General features: G+C 45.5%; 1 protein-coding gene and 1 long non-coding RNA gene across 3 annotated transcripts in view; one reads left to right on the forward strand and one right to left on the reverse strand.

The window, feature by feature from the left end:
• LOC307205126 overlaps nt 1-24,205 on the forward strand; it is a 449,333-nt gene that overhangs the window by 212,162 nt on the left and 212,966 nt on the right. The gene's annotated exons all lie outside the window — the stretch shown is intronic.
• Nucleotides 1-24,205, reverse strand: part of LOC307204694 (transmembrane protein 132C-like) — a 254,340-nt gene that overhangs the window by 94,926 nt on the left and 135,209 nt on the right. For both annotated transcript variants that reach the window (XM_079956509.1, XM_079956510.1), the window contains exon 3: nt 2,637-2,783. In XM_079956509.1, coding sequence (XP_079812635.1) covers nt 2,637-2,783 — 147 coding nt within the window. The remainder of the gene's footprint in view (nt 1-2,636; nt 2,784-24,205) is intronic.

Raw genomic sequence — 24,205 nt, forward strand, 5'->3', positions numbered from 1 at the left:
TTTATTTAAAATGCGTCTCTGGGTTATTTGCGGGGCATAGGAATTTGTTCATATTTTTTCCCAAAATATAGTCTGGCCCACCACATGGTCTGAGGGGCGGTGGACCAGCCCATGGCTGAAAAAGGTTGCTGACCCCTGTTCTAGGACATTGTCAGAAATTTATTAATGGCAGCTTTGAGCCGTCCCCACGCACACTGGAGCACTAGAAAACGAGAGCTGGAAAAATGGGGCTGGGCATGCACCCAAGCAGGGTTCAGCCAGGGTTGGGGGCTGCAGCAACTACCCAAGGGTGCCCAACACTGGCACCAGGCCTGCACCCATCAGTGTGCAACACAGCGGGGGAAGAATCATAAGGCCACCTGGCAGAAAGGAAGAGAAGCCAAACAAGGAACATGCATCTGGATGAGTAGTGCAGTTAATGAAGGCTTTGCAACAGGGTCCCCTCCTCCCGCCTGGGATAGAATTAGGTACCATCTGTAGCCAAAAAGAAAGAAAGAAAATGGTTTGAGACCTTTGCCCACGCCCCACAGAATTGCACTATAAATAAACTGATCAGGGTTTCAACATATATTACATGATGCTACTTGCCTGTTTTAAAGAGAGAGAGAGAGAGAGAGAGAGAGAGAGAGAGAGAGAGAGAAGAGGCTTCAAGGCATTTTTTTTTTCTGCACATGCTTTCCTAATGCACAATCAAATCCACTTTCTTCTCATTTGCAAATTGTGGGGGGAAAGTGATAGATTGATATTACCCTCCTCTTCCTATGCCCCCCCCCAATGAGCTTTATTTTGCACAATGGCCCTATGCTAACATGTAATACAGGAAGAGCTCATTGGAAAAGTGATAGACCAACCAGCAATGAGGACATCTCTCTCAAGAAACATAAGATCAGAGCAACGGAGCCAAACATACCAATGTTCTGCAAAGCCATTTGAAGAACAAGACTCTTTGCTAACACACTCACCCACCACTAACCATAGTAAATTGCCTTATACCATTGATGCTATCTATTCTGGCAGTAGCTCTCCAAGATTACAGACTTAAAACCTTCTCCAGGCCCTACCTGGAGATACCAGAGATTGAATCTGTGACCTTCTGCATTTAAGGCTCTACCACTTAACTAAAGTTCAAATCCTAAAGTTCATATTTACACTAAGTTCAAATCCTAAAACCATGCATTTTTTCTGTTTAGCAAAATGGTCATTTATGATAGAAAGTAAAGATGTTATGTTGGGTTAGATCAAAGATCCTGTTTCTCACATACGAAGAGCCAAGGGTCCAGTATCTTGTTCTCAGAGCAGCCAACCAGATGCCAAAGGGAAGCTCACAAAGCCACTCCCGACATAAGGGGGGGGGGGTTGCGGGCTCACGCCCACCAACATTTGCGCGCGGGGCTGACTGCGGACCCACGTGACTTGGGGAATCCTTGGGCCACGTCAGCCCCAGGGCCAGCCAATCGGCTGGCTGCAGGGGTGGGGCTTGGGCCACTTAAGGTTGGCGCGGCCTGGGATCGCCCCTTTCCTTCCTTGCCCCAGCTGCGGTTTCCCACCCACCCTCCCTTTAGGTTTCCCTTCGGATTTTGCTATGGACCTCGGTTGGTCGCCGCAAGGGGCCTGGTAGGAATTTTTCCACTTGGCTAATTGGCATTGATTTAAAAGCCATTTGGTTTTTTCGCCTACCTCGTAGCAAATCGTCACAACGCCTTTGGCTTGGCGGTTAGGCATTGGTAGGGGCATTGTTATGCAGATGAGTCGGGGGGAGGAGCGCCATCACCTCCCCCAAATATTTAAGGGTAGTCCGATAAAGGATTCCGGGGGCATTGCCTCGTCCGAAACCTATGGAGGCTAGGGCCTAAAGTGCGCACCCAAGCGGTGACCCCTCGGGGAGTGCCTAGGGATGTGCATCTCAGGGGCTCCCCCTGCTGGAGTTAACCCTTCCGGTTCTCATACCGGATAGTCTGATAGGACCAATGCCTAAAGCCAATACCGCTCTTACCTGTAACCAATAAAGTTGTAGCCATTTTTCGCCCATTAACCTAAAATCTTGGTGTCCTGTCTCTTTATTTATTCCAACTGGTGGGGGGCGGGAATCGCCACGCAAACAGAGCCTGAGTGCAAGGGAGCCACTGGGAATGTTGTCTTACCTTGAGCTTGTCTATTCTTCTTTTAAAACCATCCAAGTTGGTGGCCGTTGCTACATCTTGTGGGAATGAACTCCATAGTTTAACTATGCACTGTATAAAGCAGGGCTTTGTTTGCCTGTCCTGCATCTTCCAACATTCACCTTCATTGGATGGCCCCAAATTCTAGCATTACCAGAGAGGGAGAAACAGGTATCTCATGGTTGTTCAACAGATGCCTTCAGGAAGCTCCAAAGCAAGCTGTGAAGGCCACAGCCCTCTCTAGATGCTGGTCTACAGCCTTTTCCCACTTCAGAGAGACACTGCCTCTATGCTATGAAGTTCCATGAAAAATATAAGAAGGTCCCTGCTGGATCAGACAAAAGGCCCAGCTGGCGAGCATCCTATTGACTATGTGGAATAATAGCTTGATCAGAATCACAGCCTTTTCACATGTTATGTGGTTATCAAACTGATACGATGGGAGCCTCATGTCCCACGGCAATGGCACCAACTCACCTGCTCCTTGGACTCTGCATTATTCTCTGACACATCACTGTTGTGGTCGAGTGTTTCCCACCGTTTCCTACGTTCTGCGTCACGTCCCACTGCCTTGGGTCACTTGCCTTTGCACTCAGGATATTTACTCCTTTCTTTACCTTTGCCCTATTGGGAAAAAAGAATTGCATTCATCATCATCATCATTTTTTATTTGTAAGCCACCTTTCCACAGTTAAAAAACAATGCTCAAGGCGGCTTACAGCATAATAATTACAAAAGTCGTAAACAATAAATAAACCACATTAAAAAAATACACAACCAAATGGGAAACAATTTTCACATAAATCAAAATCTAAAGCTAAGAATACACCATTAATATCACAGTTTAAAATGACATAGGTAAAAAATAGCAGCAATTTAAACAAAAAACAAAACAAAATGGAGCCCACTCTGCCCAGCACCAGCAGCGGCAGCAGTCCTTTATAGAGCCCATCAGGCCCCACCCTAGGCCAGGTGTTGAGTGGCAGGACTGGGGCCCTCAGGCGCTGAGCAGGGGAGTCACAATAATATTGCAATCTGTCAAGGTATACACACACCCCTGCACACACAAACACACACCTGTATAGGAACCTAAGAATAAGCCTGAAGGTCAGGGTTGGGAAATACTTCTAAAATGGTCAAATGAGGCATTTCCTTCTGTGAGATACAAAACAGAAATACAGGTACCTTTACTAAAACGATCAGAAGAGGCAATCCCTGCTATATGAGAGCAAACTGGAAGTGACTTCTAATGGGTTCAGAAGTCTTTCCTGTTGTGTGACAGGGAAAGAGGAATTCAGGGAAAACAAATAAGGAAGCCACCATTTTGAATGGCATTATACTCCACCCTGACAAAGAGTCCTGGCCTGGAAGATATTGCCAAAAGTCTGTCTAGCTCAAGGTTAGCCAACATGGTGTCCTCCAGATGTTGCTGGCTGGAGTTGATGGGAGTCTAACAACATCCAGAGAGCATCACCCTGCCTAGCCTTGGCTTTTCCCAGCATCCTGTTTCTTACAGAGGCCAACCAGAGGCTTTTGGGAAGCCAGTCAGACCATCAAGCAATGAGCAATCTGAAGCGGAATGGCACAGGACAAGATAGAGACAAATGCAAGATGGCGTTGGTTCAGAAAGCAGGCTTCGGAGCTCCCCAGGACTTTGTTGTTGTTGTTGTTTAGTCGTTTAGTCGTGTCCGACTCTTTGTGACCCCATGGACCAGAGAACGCCAGGCACTCCTGTCCTCCACTGCCCCCCGCAGCTTGGTCAGACTCATGCTGGTAACCTCAAAAACACTATCCAACCATCTCGTCCTCTGTCGCCCCCTTCTCCTTGTGCCCTCCATCTTTCCCAACATCAGGGTCTTCTCCAGGGAGTCTTCTCTTCTCATGAGGTGGCCAAAGTACTGGAGCCTCAGCTTCACAATCTGTCCTTCCAGTGAGCACTCAGGGCTGATTTCCTTCAGAATGGAGAGGTTTGATCTTCTTGCAGTCCATGGGACTCTCAAGAGTCTCCTCCAGCACCATAATTCAAAACCCCGGGACTTTAATGGACTTTAATTGCTGCTCAGGGAAGTAATTTTTCCTTTCTCCACTTTAAACTTACCAATTCACTGAGAACTTATCAGCACTTTCTTATCTATGTTATAAGAAACACTCTGGGCAAGTTCTGTGAGAAGCATCCTGGGCAGGCCGCTAGCTGTTAATTGCCTTTTATACTTTGTTTTTTGACTTCCTGGCTGTCGTTACACAGAGAAGCTCATCAATAGAACAAACTGAGCACCTTTTCCCTTTCTTTTCTTGCTAAGGAAACCTCTCTTTGCCCACTCCTCCCTGCATTATTATGCCTGTTTGTAAACGCTACAGGGATCCACAGGAGGCAGCCTTTCAGCAGTTCCCAAACAATGAAAAATGGAGGACAAATGCCCTGTTATCTTCATTGAATTATCCTGAAAAGAAGCCAAGCAATTTCCAAACAAGGAAATGTACGGTCCCACGTCTGAGCCAATTCATGTACGATGGCATTGGAACAGGGGGTAGCTATCCTGCCTCCCTCCAGCTGTGGCAGGAGCGTAGCTCTCATCATCCCTATCGAATGGACATGCTGGCTGGGACTGAAGAGACTTTGGGCTCAACAGCATCTGAAGGGAGGCCCAGGCTAGCCACCCCTGTGCCAAAAGGAAATTAGACAAATTCATAGAGCATGGGCTAATCAAGGCCTATTAGCTATATGGAACCTCATTTGAGAAGAAGGATCCCACTGAATTCCAGGTGCTGTGATTAAAATAAAAACATGGCAGGGGATATTCTCTTCTTGCCCTGGTTGGCTAGTGAGATGGCTAGTATGGGAGACAATATAGAGCAGGGTTGCCTTCGGATATGGGGAGTACTGTGTTGGCTTTTCTGATTGCAATGCCAGTGGTTCTTTCAAGTTTTCTGGCAATCATTTAACACTGCAATACTGGCTGCATTATGGAACTGTGGCTTTCCGGCCATTATCAACAGAAGTATAGCATCCCAATGAAGGTACCACTCTATTCTGCCTTGGTCAGACCACACCTAGAGTCCTGTGTCCAGTTCTGGGTGCCACAATTTAAGGATATTGACAAGTTGGAACTTATGCAGAGGAGGGCAGTATCAACAGAAGCATAATGTCCCAGTAAAGGGAAGATGACCAAGATGATCAAGGGTCTGGAAACCAGGCCTTACGAGGAACGGTTGAGGGACTTGGGTATGTTTAGCCTGGAAAAGAGGAGACTGGGAGGAGATAAGATAGCCATCTTCAAATATCTCAGGGGCTATCATATGGAAGAGGGAGCAAGCTTGTTTTCCCCTGCTCCAGAGTGTCGGACCCAAACCAATGACTTCAAGTTACAAGAAACGAGATTCCAACTAAACACCAGGAAGAACTTTCTGACAATAAGAGGTGTTTGACAGTGGAACAGACTCCATTGGAAGGTGGTGGATTCCCCTTCACTGGGGGGTTTTGAAGCAAAGGCTGGATGCCCACCTGTCAAGCATGCATTAGTTGAGATTCTTGCTTTGCACTAGGTTGGACTAGATGATGTTTGGGGTCCCTTTTCAATTCTACAGTTCTATGATTCTATGATATACCAACATGCCACACAGCAATGTCCAGCCACTTTTGATTGATGGGGTCTGTGTGGAGAGGGTAACAACGTTCAGATTTTTGGGTATTGAATTACAAGAGGATCTGTCCTGGAGTGTCAACACAAGGGGGCTTGTGAAGAAGGCGCAGCAGAGACTGTACTTTTTGAGAATCCTAAGGAAAAACCATCTTCCGCAGAAACTGCTGCTTGCCTTCTATCACTGTGCCATTGAGAGCGTGCTCACTTATGGCTTACGTGTGTGGTACGGAAGCTGTACTACCCAGGACAGGATGGGGTTGTGCAGAGTTGTTAAGGCAGCAGAGAGCATTGTTGGCTGCCCACTCTCCACCTTAGAGAAGATCTATGCCACAAGGTGCCATAGGAAGGCACTGGACATAGTAAAAGATCCATCGCATCCTGGTCACTGTCTCTTCGAGCTCCTGCCGTCGGGACGGAGATACAGGACGATGAAGACAAGAACAAGCCGTCTCAAGAACAGCTTCTTCTCCAGAGCGATCTCGGCCCTGAATGGGAAACCTGGACTTTGAAAGTCATCTAATCTTCCTTGCTGTATTATATTGTATTGTTTTAATTAGTGTTTTTATAGTTGTTCTGATTTTGTGTGGAGTGCCCTACCTGGGTGGATGGAGCAGCCAAGTAATTTTCGTTGTCCCTGAGAGGGGGCAATGACAATAAATATATTATTATTATTATTATTATTATTATTATTATTATTATTATTATTATTATTATTTCATTTACCTCAGTGGGTGTGGTGTGAGAAAACAATGAACATCATTGGATGACGTTGCTACTTGCTCACCGCCCCACATGTGTGCTTCTGTTCCCTCATGAAAGCAGCCAGATATAACTGCATGCCCTTATACAACCTCCAGTTTTTGTCACTTCACTCCTGTGATTTTCCATTCTAAGGGGGGTGCAGATGGACCCCCCCCCGGAATTAAGCAGCACAGAAACGAGCACCAATAATACGCTACGTTCTATCAGTTTTCCTGAAGTGGCTCTTACATTATATGAAATCTCAAATTAATGCATAAACTAACAGGGAAACATCAGGCAAATGGAATATGCTGTAGTGTGAATGCAGCCTAGTCTGTGGTAGTAAACATGGCACCCTCCAGAAACAGGAGGCTGTTGGAAACAAGATGGGTAGACTTGATTGGGTAGCCTGCATGGGAGTCCTCCAGGACTTCCAGCTCTTCCTAACCATTGACTCTAAGGGCTGGCTGGCTGAGGGCTGATGGGAGTTGGAGTCCACACCTTCTACTAAGTCCATCTAGTTCAGTATTACCTACATCGATTGGCTCTCCAGTATTTCAGGCAGGTGTCTCTCCCAACCTTACCTGGAGATGCCAGGGACTTGAACCTGGGACCTTCTGCTTGCAAGGCTCTACCACTAACACTGAGCCCTTCTCCCATCTGGACACTGGCTATCCCTGGGCCAGAAAGGTCTTTATTCTGATCCATCAGGGCTCTTCTTCACGTTCCAAGATGTTGAGTAGCAGCAGATACACGAGAGGAAACTGCTGAAATGACTACTGACAAAGACCCTCCTCACCAACCATTTTCTTCCATCCAGACATCTCACACATTGGCTGCCCCTGTGCTGCCTCAGAGAGATCCATTCTCACTTGCAATTGGAGTTTGTATGGGGGGGGGGAGAGAGAGAAGCTACAATTTCCCCAGGAGTTGGAGATTGCTCTTTCCACCGTAAAGCCCGGCAGAGGTACGAGCTGGCTTTGCGGTTGATCAGGGAGGACGTTTTCGCTGGACAAGGTTAGTAGCACAATCCAGGACTGGAGGACAAAAATTTAAAAGAGGGGGAGGAAAAAAGATACAAGAACAGCAAGAAGAATAAACAACTCTGGTGACAGAGCCATTCTGTTAATTAACCCACCGTATCGAACATTTTGGGGAAAGCAACCTGCCTTTGCATACACACACAGAGAGAGACATTATATAATGGCCTTCTGGAGGTAGGAAGAGTCCAGGAGTAAAGTAGGTTATCCAGAGTAAGGGAAAATCAATGCAGTGATGGCACTTAGTGCTGGAATGGGCGGCTGGAATGCCCCAAAGGCTCGAGCTTCTAAATAAATATGTGGAATTATAATCTGCAGCACTCTCTCCTCCCTCCGCAGTATCTCTCTTTCCCTCTCGCAGTTTTATATAACAATGTCAACAGATGAGGTGGAATTAGGCCAGGAAGTGAAAGATGTCTGGGTTTCTGTGCTTATTTTCTTAAGCCAACTCAGCAGCCGCAACAGCAGTAGTATTACAAAGGCATCCTCTTTGGCTAACCACAAGAACAGGGAAAGCTGCCTTATTCTCAGTCAAGCCATTGGTACATCTAGATGAGTGTTTGTCTACACTCTCTAGACAGCTTACATTTGCAGCCCTACTTGGAGAAGCTGGGGCTTGAACTGAGGATCTTCTGAGTACGTTTCCGAGCACAATTCAAAGTGTTGGTGCTGACCTTTAAAGCCCTAAACGGCCTCGGTCCAGTATATCTGAAGGAGCGTCTCCACCCCCATCGTTCTACCCAGACACTGAGGTCCAGCGCCGAGGGCCTTCTGGAGGTTCCCTCACTGCGAGAAGCCAAGTTACAGGGAACCAGGCAGAGGGCCTTCTCGGTAGTGGCACCCGCCCTGTGGAACACCCTCCCACCAGATGTCAAAGAGAACAACAACTACCAGACTTTTAGAAGACATCTGAAGGCAACCCTGTTTAGGGAAGCTTTTAATGTTTGATGCATTACTGTATTTTAATATTTTGTTAGAAGTCTCCCAGAGTGGCTGGGGTATAAATAATAAATAAATTTATTATTATTATTATTATTATTATTATTATTATTATTATTATTATTATTATTATTCTACATGCATAGCGGAAGCTGTGTCCTTGAGCTACGACCCATCCCACTTGTTATTCCCAAATGGTCATAACTGCTACTGAGCAAAGGAGCTAGAAACATTTCATTTCTTACATGTGTTATGCTAGCTTTTCCTTTATGGTACAGGCTGTTAACCCGCAGTCCTCCAGATGTGGCTGGACTACAACTTCCATCTCCTCTTGCCTCTGGCCATGCTGGCTGGGGCTGATAGGAGTTGGAGTCTGTCCAACAACAGCTGAAAGGGCCACAGGCTCTTTGCTCCTGCATTAAGTGGCTCAGGGTGGTGAGCCTAGTCCCTCACACTGCCGTTTTATTCTTACAACAGCCTTTTAAGGTAGGCTAAAGGGATTTTCTTATGGATGTTTTATGTAAACCACTTGGAAGTTTATTATTACTATTATTAAGTGGCATATAAATTTTGCTAAATAATTTTTAAAATATATATCAAAATGTGAAAAGGGAGCTTGGCTGCATATGGGGATCTCCTTGCCCAGTAAGATGAATGGGTGATAGAATAATAGATGTTTAGAGTAAGAAGGGACTCCCAAGACCAATGCCTTGCGATGCAGGTAACACAGTTAAAGTCTCCCTGACAGATCCACCCAATTTCTGGTTTATTAAACTGCCTATGAAAGTGTGTCCACCACCTTCCAGGGGAGTCTATTCCATGGTCAAACAGGTCTTACTGTCAAAATGCTCTTCCTAATGTTTAGTCAGAATCTCCTTTCTTGTAATTTGAATCCATTAGCTTGAGTCCTAGCTGCTGGAGTAGCAGATTTCTACCCCCAAAATCCTGCTTCAATGGTATCACTGAAGCCAATTTTAGTGTTGTAAAAAAGTATGTAGTTTAGAAATACACTTAAGCAAATAAAGTTTTGCTAGTCATGCTATAGGTAAAAGGTAAAGCTAAAGGACCCCTGGATGGTTAAGTCCAGTCAAAGGCGACCATGGGGTTGTGGCGCTCATCTCGCTTTCAGGCCGAGGGAGCCAGCCTTTGTCCACAGACAGCTTTCCGGGTCATGTGGCCAGCATGCTTCTGGCACAACAGGACACTGTGATGAAAACCAGAGCACATGGAAATTCCGTTTACCTTCCCACCACAGCAGTAGCTATTTATCTACTTGCACTGGTGTGCTTTCAAACTGCTAAGTTGGCAGAAGCTGGGACAGAGCAAAGGGAGCTTACCCTTTCACATGGATTCGAACCACCGAACTTCCGATCGGCAAGCCCAAGAGGCTCAGTGGTTTAAACCACAGTGCCACCTGCGTCCTCTTTGTCATGCTTTATTAGGAGCAGAAATCATACAATAGTAATCCTATTCATAATATAATATTGGTAATGATGTAATATGGAGAGCTGTAATTGATATGTAACAATGGCAGCTACTATTACAATTGCCTTTCCTTAACCCTCCTTTGACTGCTCAAGGCAGTCATGCCTGTTACTTAGTTAATGAGCCCTTGGCAGGGGATCAGTGGTGTGACTTTGAATTACTTTTAAGACACCCGGAGCCTAGGGGATAAGGTGGTCTATAATATGACAGACAACTAGATAGGGAGGAGAAACGCTGTAGAAGAGTGATCTGTTGTGTCATAAGACCACCCCAGAAAAAAAAAAATTCTAAACAGTTTTGGACTTCAACTTAATAAACACTGCCCCCTTTTGGCTGATTTCTATCAGCGTCTCAGATTATTTGTATCCCCCCCCCCCATTTCCCAATAACGCTTGCTATATAGCACTGCTGTTTCAAGATCCAGCCCCAGCTGCAGTATAGAAATTGACGTCCTGAATCTGAGAATGAAAAATGAATTTCAAAGGGGTTGGGACATAATAGCACACAACTGTGTTGTGCACAATTTTCTGCAGTGCTGAAAATTGACTTCCCATTCCCCAGCACTTTTTCACCCCTCCTTAAAAAAAGAAAGAAAAAGAAAATTCACAGAAAAGTGCGCTTTCTCTGGCTCTCACCTAGCTTCACTGGCACCCTGGGGCAGCCACGTCCAACTGGCTATGGAGCTCTGTAACAGTAACCCATTTACTAAATGACCGCGACTGGTTGAGATCACTCACATGCCTAATTCAACAGGAAAGGGCACTGATGACACCAAACAGGATAATCACAGAACTGTAGAGTTGGAGGGGACCACAAGGCTCATCTAGTCCAACTACCTGCAAAGCAGGAATCATCCAAACATCCAATGAAGGAGAGCTAACCAGCTCCCATTCCACTGTCAAACAGCTCTTACCACCAGATATTTATTCCTAATGTTTAGTCATAATCTCCTTTATTGTAATGATTGGCTTGGGTCCTAACCTCTGAGGCACAACTCTACTTTTTACATTTGCAGGTGAGGTAGTGGATGTGCTGGACCGATGATGTCTTTCCTCAGTATGAGAGTCAACAAACTGAAGCTCAATCCAGGTAAGACTGGGGCACTGTTCATGGGTGGTTCCCCAGACCAGATGGCTGGGAGGTGGCCTGTTCTTGATGGGGTTACACTCCCTCTGAAGGAGCAGGTATGTAGCTTGGAGGGTACTCCTGGATCCTCTGCTGTCGCTGAGACTCAGGTGGCCTTGATGGTGTAGAGTGCCTTCCATCAGCTTCGGCTGGTGGCCCAGCTGCACCCCTATCTGGACAGGGACAGTCTAACTTCTGGGTTCTGTGGTTTTAGCTGGATTCACCCAGCAGCAGGTAACAGTCTCCAGAGAGCAGTTCCTGTCTACAAATCCAGTCACCTGAAGTAGCATCAGACTCTTCAGGACCACAGAGAGCTCCCAAAGGAAGGCAGCTGTTGCTTTAACAGAATCCAGAATTTACGTAGCTAAGCATCAAGCAAAGCATGGCCACTGTCAAGAGTACCAATGCTAAAGTAAACTTGCAAGGGATTTAAAAGAGTGGGCACTTTGGTATAGAACGCTTTCTACAATGAAGCTGAAAAGTCTTAAATTGTGCCTTTTGAAGACATCAGGGGTTGCCTTCAATTCCCTGCCCCACAATCCACACTCCTTTTGTTTGTATTGCAGTTATCCCTGTTATCACTCAAGCCTATTCAAGAAGCATTGACCTCGCTCTGAACTGACATCCTTTGACCTCAGTAACAGCTGTACATAACCAAATCTGATTGGCTATATAGTCTTGTGAAAAATGTCATCCCATTTACTTTGTGATCCCCAGTTAGATGGGTTCACCCATGTGACTCATTCAGGAAACACCGCTCTCACTCTCAATTGGCTTAGTTTACCTTCAGCTATGCCATTGACTAGGGACATGGGTAGCACTGTGGTGTAAACCACTGAGCCTAGGGCGTGCCGATCGGAAGGTCGGCGGTTCAAATCCCTGCGCTGGGGTGAGCTCCCATTGCTCAGTCCCAGCTCCTGCCAACCTAGCAGTTCGAAAGCACGTCAAAGTGAAAGTAGATAAATAGGTACTGCTCCAGCGGGAAGGTAAATGGTGTTTCTGTGCACTGCTCTGGTTTTGCCAGAAGCTGTTTAGTTATGCTGGCCACATGACCTGGAAAAACTGTCTGAGGACAAACGTCGGCTCCCTCGGCTAGTAAAGCGAGATGAGTGCCGCAACCCTAGAGTGGTTCACAGCTGGACTTAACTGCCAGGGATCCTTTACCTTTTCCCTTCAGCTATGCCATTGACTAATCAAACCTGAGTGACTATGTAGCTTTGTGGTGTGAATCTGTTCACCAGATAATTCCCAAGTGGTGCTTCTCTTTAGAATACTAGTGGGGGGTTTTGTGCTCTTTTAAAACAACAACAATCCGTGCAGACTAGAAATCAGGAGAATTTGTTTTAGATTAGCTTTCTTCCCAACATGCGCAGGGATTTTGTAGTTGTTGTTGTGAAGAAGCATTTAATTATGTGAACCCCGTACTTGCATTCTGAAATGGTTGACTACATCAGTAAATATATTTCCTGGTTTCAGTCCTGTTAATTGCTGATTCAGTAAAATATGTCCTCCTAATTATTGCTGCTGGTGCTTCCTAGAAAAGTCAGAGAAGTGATCTTAGCCAGCAGGGAATCACAAAGCAAATAGGTTGGTGCCACAAATGCTACCCTGAGAGTGAGCTATGATTGAGTCACAGTATCACAGGGGGCAACTAAGCCAATCTGGAGTGAGAGCAAAATTTCCTGAAGTAGTAATATGAGCCAATGAGTGAACAGAAAACAGAATAACGTCATAGATATCCTTTCTCCTTCTGTGACGGAACTCCTATTTGGGGACTTCCCTGGCTGTTTTCTGGCCCACGTAGGACCAGTCTGGATAGTTAGCCTTGGTGAAGGCTTGACATTTTCATCCCCCAAAAAGTTTTTGATTTGAATTTCCACTGAAATGAGGCTGCATTTTAATGTTGTATTTTAATTTTGTTTTTCAGTTGTATTTCAATCAATTGTTTTTATACCTGGTGTTAGCTGCCCTGAGCCCGGTCTTGGCTGGGGAGGGTGGGGTATAAATAAAACTATTATTATTGTTGTTGTTGTTGTTGTTGTTGTTGTTGTTGTTGTTGTATTGTGAATTAGATTTCGCAATGTGCTAATATCACTGAGAACAACTGACTACTTAAATACGCAGAAAACTGTTTTAAAAACCCTATCGAAAAAGGAGGAAAAGCTGAAAATATCCAGAAATTTCAATGAGTACCTTCATCTCAACACTACCTGCATTTTGGTTTTTGTTTTTTTAAAAAACCTCATGCTCAATTCCCCCCCCCCGTTATGATTAGTGCGCTCTATCCTCTCTCCTCACCTCCCCCCGCTTTGCTCTATGCTTCACTGCCTGAACACCCATGCTTTGCCCCCTTCACATTTGCTTTTGTGTCCCTCTGTGCTCCTTGCTTTACTGAGCATGCACATTTAGACAGAACACATGCTCAGTCAGGCGTTAAGCCAGGTGCTTCTACTGCGCTCGCAGCACCCAAGTGGGATGGAGTCTAGGGAAAACACTTTCACTCTCTAATGCAAACCAAAGTAGAAACTAAGAAGAAAGAGGAGAGAGAGAGAGAGAACAGCCCCTGTTCCACATTTTCTCTGTTGATTCAAAATTTCAATTTGCAGTTGAATCACATACAATATCCTTACATAGAGATTGGATTTTTTTTTAAGACTATAATTTAAAAACAAGAATGGTCAAAACCTGGGAAGTATAAATTCATTTATACAAGAGAAGATATTTATTCTGATATTTATTCACAGTGGACTATGCTGAGTTATCTTAAGCTTGAAAGCCTTTGGAGATGTGGGTCTGTGAGTAGGTGGGAGGGTTAATATTGGTGCCATCATCCATCCCCATTATTTATTTCCTGGCTACAAGCCTGAGGTGAGGAAGGATAATAAGATTATAAGCTTGGAAAACAGGGGTTGCAACCAACTATGGGCTCATCAAGACTTCCTTTTGTGCACTCAGGCATAGGTCTGTGTCTGAGTGGCTTTTTGTTTTGGTCCTGGCACTTTCCCTGGGAAAACCCACATTTTACCACTGAATTGGAGCAAACTGCACATGGGGTTCCTACAGATTGCAATCTGCAGTAAAAATTGGGTTTTCCTGGGAAACACCCACCCACACCCCACAACTCGGACCTGGAAAGCCCAGATCTGTGCCTAGAAAACACAGAGCAAAGTTAAGTGTGGATGAGCTCTAACTCCTATTTAGAGGACACTTTTTGAGCCAGTGAACCTACATTTGCCATATCAATTAATTTCAATGGGGCTACTCTGCGTAAAACAAACAATGGATACAACCAGCAGATTCTATTGTTCAAAACTCTATTTTTTACTTTCAGGAAGGAATGTCATGCCAACTTCAGACAAGGAAAAACAAGCAATTAAAGGGTCTCTAGAGTTCTGGTGTCCAAAGAAATTTGCCTAGTTAAATGGGAAGGGGTGGGGGAAGAATCTCCTGACTCCAATACACTTCTTATGCACTAGAAATACTACTACTACAATAATAATAATAATAATAATAATAATAATAATAATAATAATAATTATACCCTGCCCATCTGGCTGGGTTCCCCCAGTCACTCTGGGCGGCTTCCAACAAAGCATTAAAATACAGTGCTCTGTTAAACATTAAAAGCTTCCCTAAGCAAACCAGAAGGGTTCTCATCTTATTTTTACACCAGCCATCTTTCTTTATTAGATCTTCTCACACCACCTGGAATTTGTCATCATTCCTGAAATACTTCTACAGATCTGTGTAAGTGCATTATAAAATAATCTATTTTCTTCTGAAGTAAGAATCCTAAGAATTTAAAATAAGTTTCTAATCCTCATGGGTATGTGAACATGTCATCCAAGCATTTGACGGGACAATTTTTTTTCATACACATGCACGCACGTACGCACGCACACGCACACACACACACACTTTTTCTCAGCAGAGTCTCAAACCAAGAGATATGTCTACACAATTGTTTTCTGATGACTAAGAGTATCAGCCAGTTTCTTTTTCCAACTCTGTCTTTCTAAGACATATTCAGGATGGCTTCCAATGGTAAGACCACCATATACTAAAACTGTTATGGCTTGACCTGGTCACCCACAGAGGAAGGCCAGTCAGGCATTGCAGGACCACAGACAGCGCCAAGCAAGCAGCTTAATCCAAAAACAGTTGCTCAGCCCTCCTTACACACTTGTCAATTTTTAATTTTATCCTCTTTCCAGCCAGCCATCCATCCCAGATCATCCCCAGACTCTGACCCTCCCACTGAGGACAGCTTTGTTTGTTAAAGTTCCAACCCTGTGGACTGGCCACACCTTCTGTGCTCTATGACTTCCTGCCTGGTTTGCTCCTTCAGCTCTTGGATCAATGAGCTACAGTGGGAGGCATTTGGTTCCTTGGCAGAAGGTGCCCATGAAGATCTTGCTTCTGCAGAACCGGGTGCTATGGGAGGTTGCACTATGGGCGCCTGTCTGTCAGGCTCAGAGCTCCTCGGCTGGAGATTCTGCAACCTCCGACCCCGTTGTCTCAATCACTGCTTCATTTATGGGGTTGTGACAATAAACAGTCTCAGAGAGCAGATGAAAACGATTTAGAACAGATTCTAAAAGAAGGGACAGGGATGTAATCTTGATGAACAGCACAATTCTGTGAAATAAAAATGGTCTCTGCTGCCCATCCAAAAAGCAGGCAGTGACAGACAGGCATACTTCGGTTTGTGGTTTTATAAAAAGTCCTCATGAAAATCCATCACCACTTTTAGTGCTGATTCCACCTTAATATGCATATGTCTGTACACCTATTATACACATTTTTATACAGCAGTTTTTCAAAATATAATGCATTTTTGTATGCTCTTTTCTCTAATACAGTGGTACCTCAGGTTACATACGCTTCAGGTTACATATGCTTCAGGTTACAGACTCCGCTAACCCAGAAATAGTACCTCAGGTTAAGAACTTTGCTTCAGGATGAGAACAGAAATTGTGCTCCGGTGGTGCGACAGCAGCAGGAGGCCCCATTAGCTAAAGTGGTGCTTCAGGCTAAGAACAGTTTCAGGTTAAGTACGGACCTCCAGAATGAATTAAGTACTTAACCCGAGGTACCACTGTAGAAGCATTGTGGTGCACACATTTCTATAGTATACACACTTTTGTACAGGCTACTTGGCTGGAGGACGGCATTGCAACATTCAGAGAACTGCAAATTCCACACAAAAAATGTGTGATCTGTGAAACTGGGCCACGAAATTTAGAGTTCAATTTGTTCAATTTCAGCTCAGCTCGATACATTTCGGTATATCTGCCCTTCTGCTATGCTTCCTTCATAAGAAGAAAAAAACTTTTTAAAGATGGTTGGCAATTTTACATCACATAAATCTTCTGCATCTTCCGAAGGGAATCATCTTCCAGTTCCCTGACTTCCCCTCAACCCTGAAGTAGTTCTGATTCCTCCAACATCAGCTCGGCTTCCTGACTGCAGGGATTCAAATCATTTTGTTTCAGCATGATGCCGCAAAAATGCAATTGCATGTGGCAGGGTCTCCGCACAGGAAAGCACCTGGCCCTGGGATCCACAGGCTGCTGCCGTAGCGGGAGAGTTCAGTTTGGGAGAAACAACCGACGTGGCGTATGAAATACAGATGAATCCATTTCAGTGCACCGAACGATTCTGCATGCTCTAGGGGAGAGTAGTGCATGATGCTCAAAGACGGGAGCGGAACCAAAGCCCTACATTTGGCTATCAGGAGAAATTATGCAAATTAAGAACATGTATGCAGAATGACACAATCTATTCTTAGCACAGAATGTGAGCTCTCTTGGCCTGAATTTCATTTCTGGTAAGGCATAGGTGCACACATTCATTCCCCATTCTGTGCTTGTACTTAGAACTGGGTTTTTCCAAAGGCATGGAATTGATTTGCTACATTTATATCCCACCTCCCTCCAAGGAACTCGAGGCAGCATGGGTAGCTCTTCCCTACGCTAATGTTTTAACGTGTTCGGAGCAGTGGAGGTGGGTCCATTAGGGCAAGTGGAGCACATCTCCCCCAACCTCAGTCTGCCCTCATCCAGTGCCCACCCACATGCCTTCTTACATGCAACCATCCCAGTTGGTGGCATCACTACCTATCAGATTCTTCTGCCTTAGTCTGTACTGTCCTTGTAGGAGTCAGCAGAGAGGATGGGAACAAAACTAGAACGAGTCAGTTCTGGATCCACCTACTGTTTGGGCTAACTGCATTCTGTCCCACCAGCCCCCCATGGTTTGGGTAGGTTGGTCTGAGAGAGAAAGACAGAGGCAATGCCACCCAGTGAGATTTATGGCTGATGCGCTGTGGGTTAAACCAGAGAGCCTAGGACTTGCCGATCAGAAGGTCGGCGGTTCGAATCCCCACGACAGGGTGAGCTCCTGTTGCTCTGTCCCAGCTCCTGCCAGCCTAGCAGTTCGAAAGCACGTCAAAGTGCAAGTAGATAAATAGGTACCGTTCTGGCGGGAAGGTAAACAGAGGTTCCATGCACTGCTCTGGTTCGCCAGAAGCGGCTTAGTCGTGCTGGCCACATGACCTGGCTCCCTTGGCCAATAAAGCGAGATGGGTGCCGCAACCCCAGAGTGGGTCATGACTGGACCTAATGGTCAGAGGTCCCTTTACCTTTGCCCCCACTGCATAGTTTTGTTTGTATTTTTTCTTCATTTTTTTTTTGCACTTCTGCAGACCTTCCACACTGGTGTTATTATTCGTCATTATTATTTATTTATTAGATTTCTATACCACCCTTCATCATAAAATCTCAGGGCTGTTGACAGTGGTGCTATTTTGGCTGCAGTCCCATCGGCGCCACAGCAGCCAAGCTTGCTATTAGAAGGAATAACTTGGTCCAGCTTCCTGCCCTAAGATATGATCCAAAACCACTTTGGCTGAGAGTTGTTAGAAGACCCCTGCTCCCTTCACAAAGCCACAATTCCCAGAGTTCCCTGGGAAGAAGGATTGATTGTTAAACCCCTCTGAGTATTGTAGGCCTGTGAGGAGTTCTAACAACTCTTAACAAACCACAACTCCCAGAGTTCTTTGGGGGAACTAATGGCTGTTTAATGTGGCATCATAGTACCATTAAATGTAAGGTGTGAATGTGGTGCCGTGGCAAATCTTTTTCCACAGGAGGCATTTTTTTAAGCAGATGAACCCTGTCCCTCTTTCCTTATTTGACAAAGCCCTTTCTGACCCTCGGGAAGGAGAGGGTGTTGCGGTCTTGCCCCTCCTCCCAAGCGCGGGGGCTGGCCTTTTGCCCCCACGAGAGCTGGGGGAATCCCTGGGCGTGCCTTCCACCCGTCCGCCAATCGGCGGGCTGGGGGGGGCGTGGCCTCGCATACTTAAAGCCAGGCACGCCCAGGGTCTGCCCTCTTCACTCCTGGCCAGCTGAGAAGTTGGATCCCTTACCTGGACTTCCTCAAGCCTGTCCGAGCTCCGTGGGATTTTTTTTTTAATCTGCATTCAGCTGCTTCGGGCCTCACCTCCAGCCGCCTGCTTCTCCCCCCGCCGAGCTGAAATCACTAGCGGGACCACGGTCTCCGCAGGAGCTGGAATCACGATCCCGTGGGGGTGTGCTGGCTAGGGAGGTCGAGGATCTCGAGCAGCTGCGTGGGGATTGTGCGCTCAAGTAGCCGGAAGCCACGAGGACCCCGGCTAGCGTGGCAGCAAGGAAAAGAAAAAGCGGGGAAGTGGACAAACAGCAGTAACTTGTTCTCTGAGTCTTCGGTCGAATACCTTTCAGAGGGGTATTTTAATGAGTGATCTCACCCTCTCTGGAACCGACCTCATTGTCCAGGTGCGGAGCTCAAAGACGGATCAGCAGGGCAAGAGGGCCCTACTTCGGCTGCCGGCAGTTCACAGTAAAGGCCCCTGTCGAGTTAGGGACACGAGGCGTTTCCTTTACCTGAGGCCTAAAGGCCCCGGCCCACTTCTGTTGCATGCGGACGGATCCCGCTTGTCTAGACACCAATTCACAAGGGTAATGAGGTCCGCTTTGTCGGCATGTGGCTTACCGGCATCCGAATTTGCAGCTCACTCCTTTCGTATTGGAGCGGCCACTACAGCGGTGCACATGGGTCTTTCCACTGAGAGGATAAAAGAATTGGGGAGGTGGAAATCTAATGCGTACAAAGCTTATGTCAGAAATAACTTATGACTAGAACTGCTACCCCTGACGTTGGTTCCTCTGTCTATTTACTTTGCAGAACCCAAGAATGTGCGCATTTGGTTGGTGGGCCACAGTATTGTCCATTGGGCAAAGAGTCGTGCCATGAGTGCTGGACTGGGTGGCAACTTGAGATTACCTGCCAACGTGGAACTGGTTTGGATGGCGCGTAGAGGGATGCGCTGGAGTGAGTTCAAACCAGCGGTGATGGCGAGGGCTGCGGCTGTGGGGCCGCCCGATGCCCTAGTGATTCAATTGGGTGAAAACGATCTGGCTTACCGTAAAGCCATCGATTTGAGATGGAACATTTTTGACGATCTATCAGAGCTGATGGCAACATATCCGAACATCACAATTTTGTGGTCCTCGTTGCTGGAGAGGAGGACATGGCGGGATTGTGTGAGCCCAGTGGGGGTCAACAAGGCAAGGAAAGTTTTAGAGCGGGCAGTTGGACGTAGAGTGGCAGCTCTGGGCGGTTGCGTCATAGGGCACCCAAGCATTCAGTTCAGCAACGAGGCCCTCTACAGAAGGGATGGCGTGCATCTTTCCGATGCTGGAAACGACATTTGGTTGGATGACATTATTTCAGGGATTAGGAGTTGGTTACAGGTTTGAAGGTATTGGCGGCGAGCTCCGCTCGGGTGGCGGTTAGGCATTGGCTGGGGTTCAATTGTTATGCAAATGGAAGGGGGGAAGGTTCGCCATCACCTTCCCCATGAAAAGGGGGTAGTCCGGTAGAGGACTCCGGGGGGCGTTGTCTTGTCCGAAACCTTGGTAGGTAAGGGCCTCCGGCACGCCCCCGAGCGGTGACACCCGTGGGATCCTAGTTGGCATACTTCAACAGGACCCCCACGGCTCGTGTTAACCCTTCCCGGTCACCATACCGGTTAGTGGATAGGAGCCAATGCCTAAAGCCAATACCTTCAATTCTCTAATCAATAAAGTTGTGGCCTTTTCATGCCCAATTAAAACTTAAACAACGTGTCCTGTGTCGTTATTTCTTTTGGGGGAGGGGTATTGACACGCAAAGTCTCTTAAGTTAAAGCTTTTGTATTAGCTCTGAAGCAAGGGAATCCCCCAGCCTACCCAAACATATAAGAGCAAGGGCAAGTATGACAAAAAAAGATATATGGAGTAACCCAATCCAGGTTTAACAGCAGCAAGCACCCCCATGCCTTTCCCCTGCTCTGCCCTTTGTGTATAAAACCCATTTGTACACAAAACACGGGTGCAGACACAGAGAATGTCCTGGTTGCCATGCAGTTGCTAAAGCTTGAACTATTTCTTATTGTTAGAGCCAATACATTCTGCTCTGCAAAGCTCATAACTTAATTTTTTTTGATTCACCTGAGTTAAAGCATGACATAATTCGCTTGTTAAAGAATAGAATAAAGAGATCTGCTACATTTTGAAGCATTATGTATGACCATACATAATAAATCTAAATGTCTCAAATGTTGAAGAGGATTTGCCACTACAGTGGCCTAAATGGATAGTGCATTTGGGGTCTTAGTTGCTGATGTGCGATGAAGTCTGAAAGATGTGTGCACACATGGTGTTTTTTAAATCAATTCTTAAAACATTATGAACCAATAACTTACATTTAGCAACAAACCACCTGCTTTTGCTGTACTCCGTAAAACAATTCCAGCTAATGAAAAAGCTCTTTTAGCCACACTTTTGTTCCCTAAATCTAAACAAGCAGATCAATTTAGCCTTGGTGGCAAATTTCCACATTTTTTCCATCTGTTCATTAATAGATGGTGCATTAGGCAGTCTCCATGTTTTTGGAGAAAAGTATTCAAGATAATTGCTGGTCTTGGCTTCTTTTGGTTATGTGTGATAGAATGATGAAAAATAAAAACCAGTAAATATCAATAAAATACAGCATTTACTTTTTTGATTTGTTCCCCTATAAGTGCTTTCAATTACCATCTCTCGATGGATGGAGGAATGAATCTATAAATGTTGGTTCTCTCCGTGACCCAGCCTTCTTGCCCTCTTTCTGCATTGGTTTGCCAATGTCCCGGTTGAAGAAAACATGTCAGCATTTTAGTATACATTTCTCCTATTAATAATAATAAAAAATTGTGTATGTAATTTTGCATAATACTCATTTTTGGAAGTGATTTATCCTGAGATAACACATTTTTGTATGTTATTTTCATTACTATAACACCCACAGTGACATTCACACGATCCTTTCAAAGCACTATTTAAAACCTTCTTTAACAATCATGGCTTAGTCCAAAAAAGTCATGGCAACTATAGTTTGTTGCAGGATTTTTGGAATTGTAGCTCTGTGAATGATCTCCTAGCAACTCTTGGCACCCTCAGCAAACTACAGTTCCCAGTATTATTATTATTATTATTATTATTATTATTATTATTATTATTATTACTATTATTATTATTATTATTATTTTAGGGGGGAGTCATGGCTGGGAAAGTGGCGAGATACTGCTTTAAATGTATAGTGTGGTTGTGACCATGTTTTCACACTTTCCCCAAATACACACATTTCTGTACACAATTTTTACTCATTGAAGTACTGCCTCACATTTGGAAATGAGTGGATTTTGAAGGATAACTGCATTTCAGTTCCTGCATTGTTTCAGGAAGTGCACCATGGATAAAGATAAAGGTACCCCTGATCATTAGGTCCAGTCGCAGACGATTCTGGAGTTGCGCGCTCATCTCGCTTTACTGGCCGAGGGAGCCGGCGTTTGTCTGCAGACAGCTTCCAGGTCATGTGGCCAGCATGACTAAGCTGCTTCTGGAGAACCAGAGCAGCGCATGGAAATGCTGTTTACCTTCCCGCCAGAGCGGTACCTATTTATCTACTTGCACTTTGACGTGCTTTTGAACTGCTAGGTTGGCAGGAGCAGGGACCGAGCAACAGGACCGAGCAACCCCGTCACGGGGATTCAAACCACCGACCTTCTGCTCGGCAAGTCCTAGGCTCTGTGGTTTAACCCACAGCGCCATCCATGTCCCTGCACCATGGATAAGGTTACGTTAAAAGGCAAATCAAGACCCCTTTCCCCGCTCATCCAATGGAGGCTGGTCCATTTGGGCAGTCCATTTGCCCCTCCAACCTCTTGGCCACCCCCCACCTGCCAACCTTTTTACATTCAATCCAGGGAGTAGCCTTGGTTGTCAGTGTCACCACTGTAGAACTCAGCAGGGAAGAGGATGGGGGCAAACCTAGAATCAGTCCGATTTGCCTGTCATTGGCTCTGGCTCCACGTACTACTGGACTTCCACCAACCCAATCCCACCACTGCCCTCATTCCTACCTCGATGACAGTGAAAATATTAACACAGGCACAGGCTCACAAGTTGGATAGCTAGGAGGAGCAATTCAGGGACTTGGCAGCAGACAAGAGGCAGAGCCACCTGTAAGGCAGTTGAAAGGCTCCATAACCCCGAGTCAACTGTTCCGCTCATTTGAAGGGTCTTTGATCAAACATACCAAGAGTTATGGGGCTGCACAACAGCAAGGGATATCTAGAAATGACAGCCACAAAAGGAAAGGACATGAATAATACAAAGGGGAGGCCATTATTTCCCGTGCTGCAGGAAAACGTTCCTGCTCCCTACAAAAGAGAGAATTTATCTTTCTTTGATCGGAGGCGACAAAGCCAGAATACTAATTCGTTCAAATGAAACACAGCAAAGGAAACGAGAAAACCGTCTGATATTTCAGCATCACACACTCAGTCCAGTGAAGGGATTGCATTGTGGACAATTCTGGTTGTCTTGCTTTAAAAAGGATTCCCTCCACCCCCATCCCCGCTTCAATCAGCATTGCCTGGCATGGTTTCAGCAATGAGTCAGTTATCCGTCAATTAAAATACCCTTTAACGTATGGAGCTCAAAAAGGAATATTAATGTCTCTTGATGGCTGGAAATCTTTCTCCCCTGCCTTTGGAATGTGACATCTTTGAACTACTGAGAAAACCAGGGAAATGGCTTCATTCGTTTGCATTTGGGCACTGAGCAGCTACATCACCTGGCAACTAAAAAGAATGGGAGGTATACAAAAATAACATCAATGCCTCTTAACGGATGGATAGTTTCCCTAATTTGGACACAAAGGACAGACATGAGTGTACATCAAATGTAAAACACACTGTATTATCTACCTCAATCCTCTTTGAAGCATGTATATATGTGGAATGGAATGAACTATTCAGGAACAGAGCATAGATAAGCTGTCTGGCTAGCTGGAATCCTGAACAGGAGCTCTCCACATTTTGTTGAGGGTTGCAACCTGCCATTTCCAATCAACCACCAACCAACAAGCTACATGGTGGCTTGTGCCAAGTTTGCCTGAAATGCTGAGATCAAAATTCTTGGGTGCTGCGATCAATCATTACTTGCTTTGCTGCGACACTGAACTGTTCAGAGCAATCCTCTGGTCTATAGGATGCTGCACTGGGTATGATAGCATTTCCCCCTGTGTGCTGACAATTACATTTCTTTTGTGAAATACGGCACCCAGCAGAAAGCATGAATAATGAGGAAAGTTGTAGAAAGGAAGGGAGATTATGACCCCTTCCAAGATTTCACAGGCAAGTACAACATGCTTGTAGCAACCCTTTGCTGCTATAATAATAATTATTATTATTCCCTATCCATCTGCCTGGGTTTACCTGGCCACTCTGGGCGGCTTACAGCATATATAAAAAAATTGCAAAACATCAGACATCAAAAATTTCCTGATACAGGGCTGCCTTCAGATGGGGAAACCCAGCCAGATGGGTGGGGTATAAATAATAAATTATTATTATTATGTCATAGCGAGGATCAGTGCCACTGCTGTACTAGTGGACAGACCCAATGGCAGAAGTACCCTGGGCAGAAGAGGCATGCCCTGTCGTGTG

Source organism: Podarcis cretensis (genome assembly GCF_951804945.1).
Source record: "Podarcis cretensis genome assembly, chromosome: 16".
NCBI classification, from domain to species: Eukaryota; Metazoa; Chordata; class Lepidosauria; order Squamata; family Lacertidae; genus Podarcis; species Podarcis cretensis.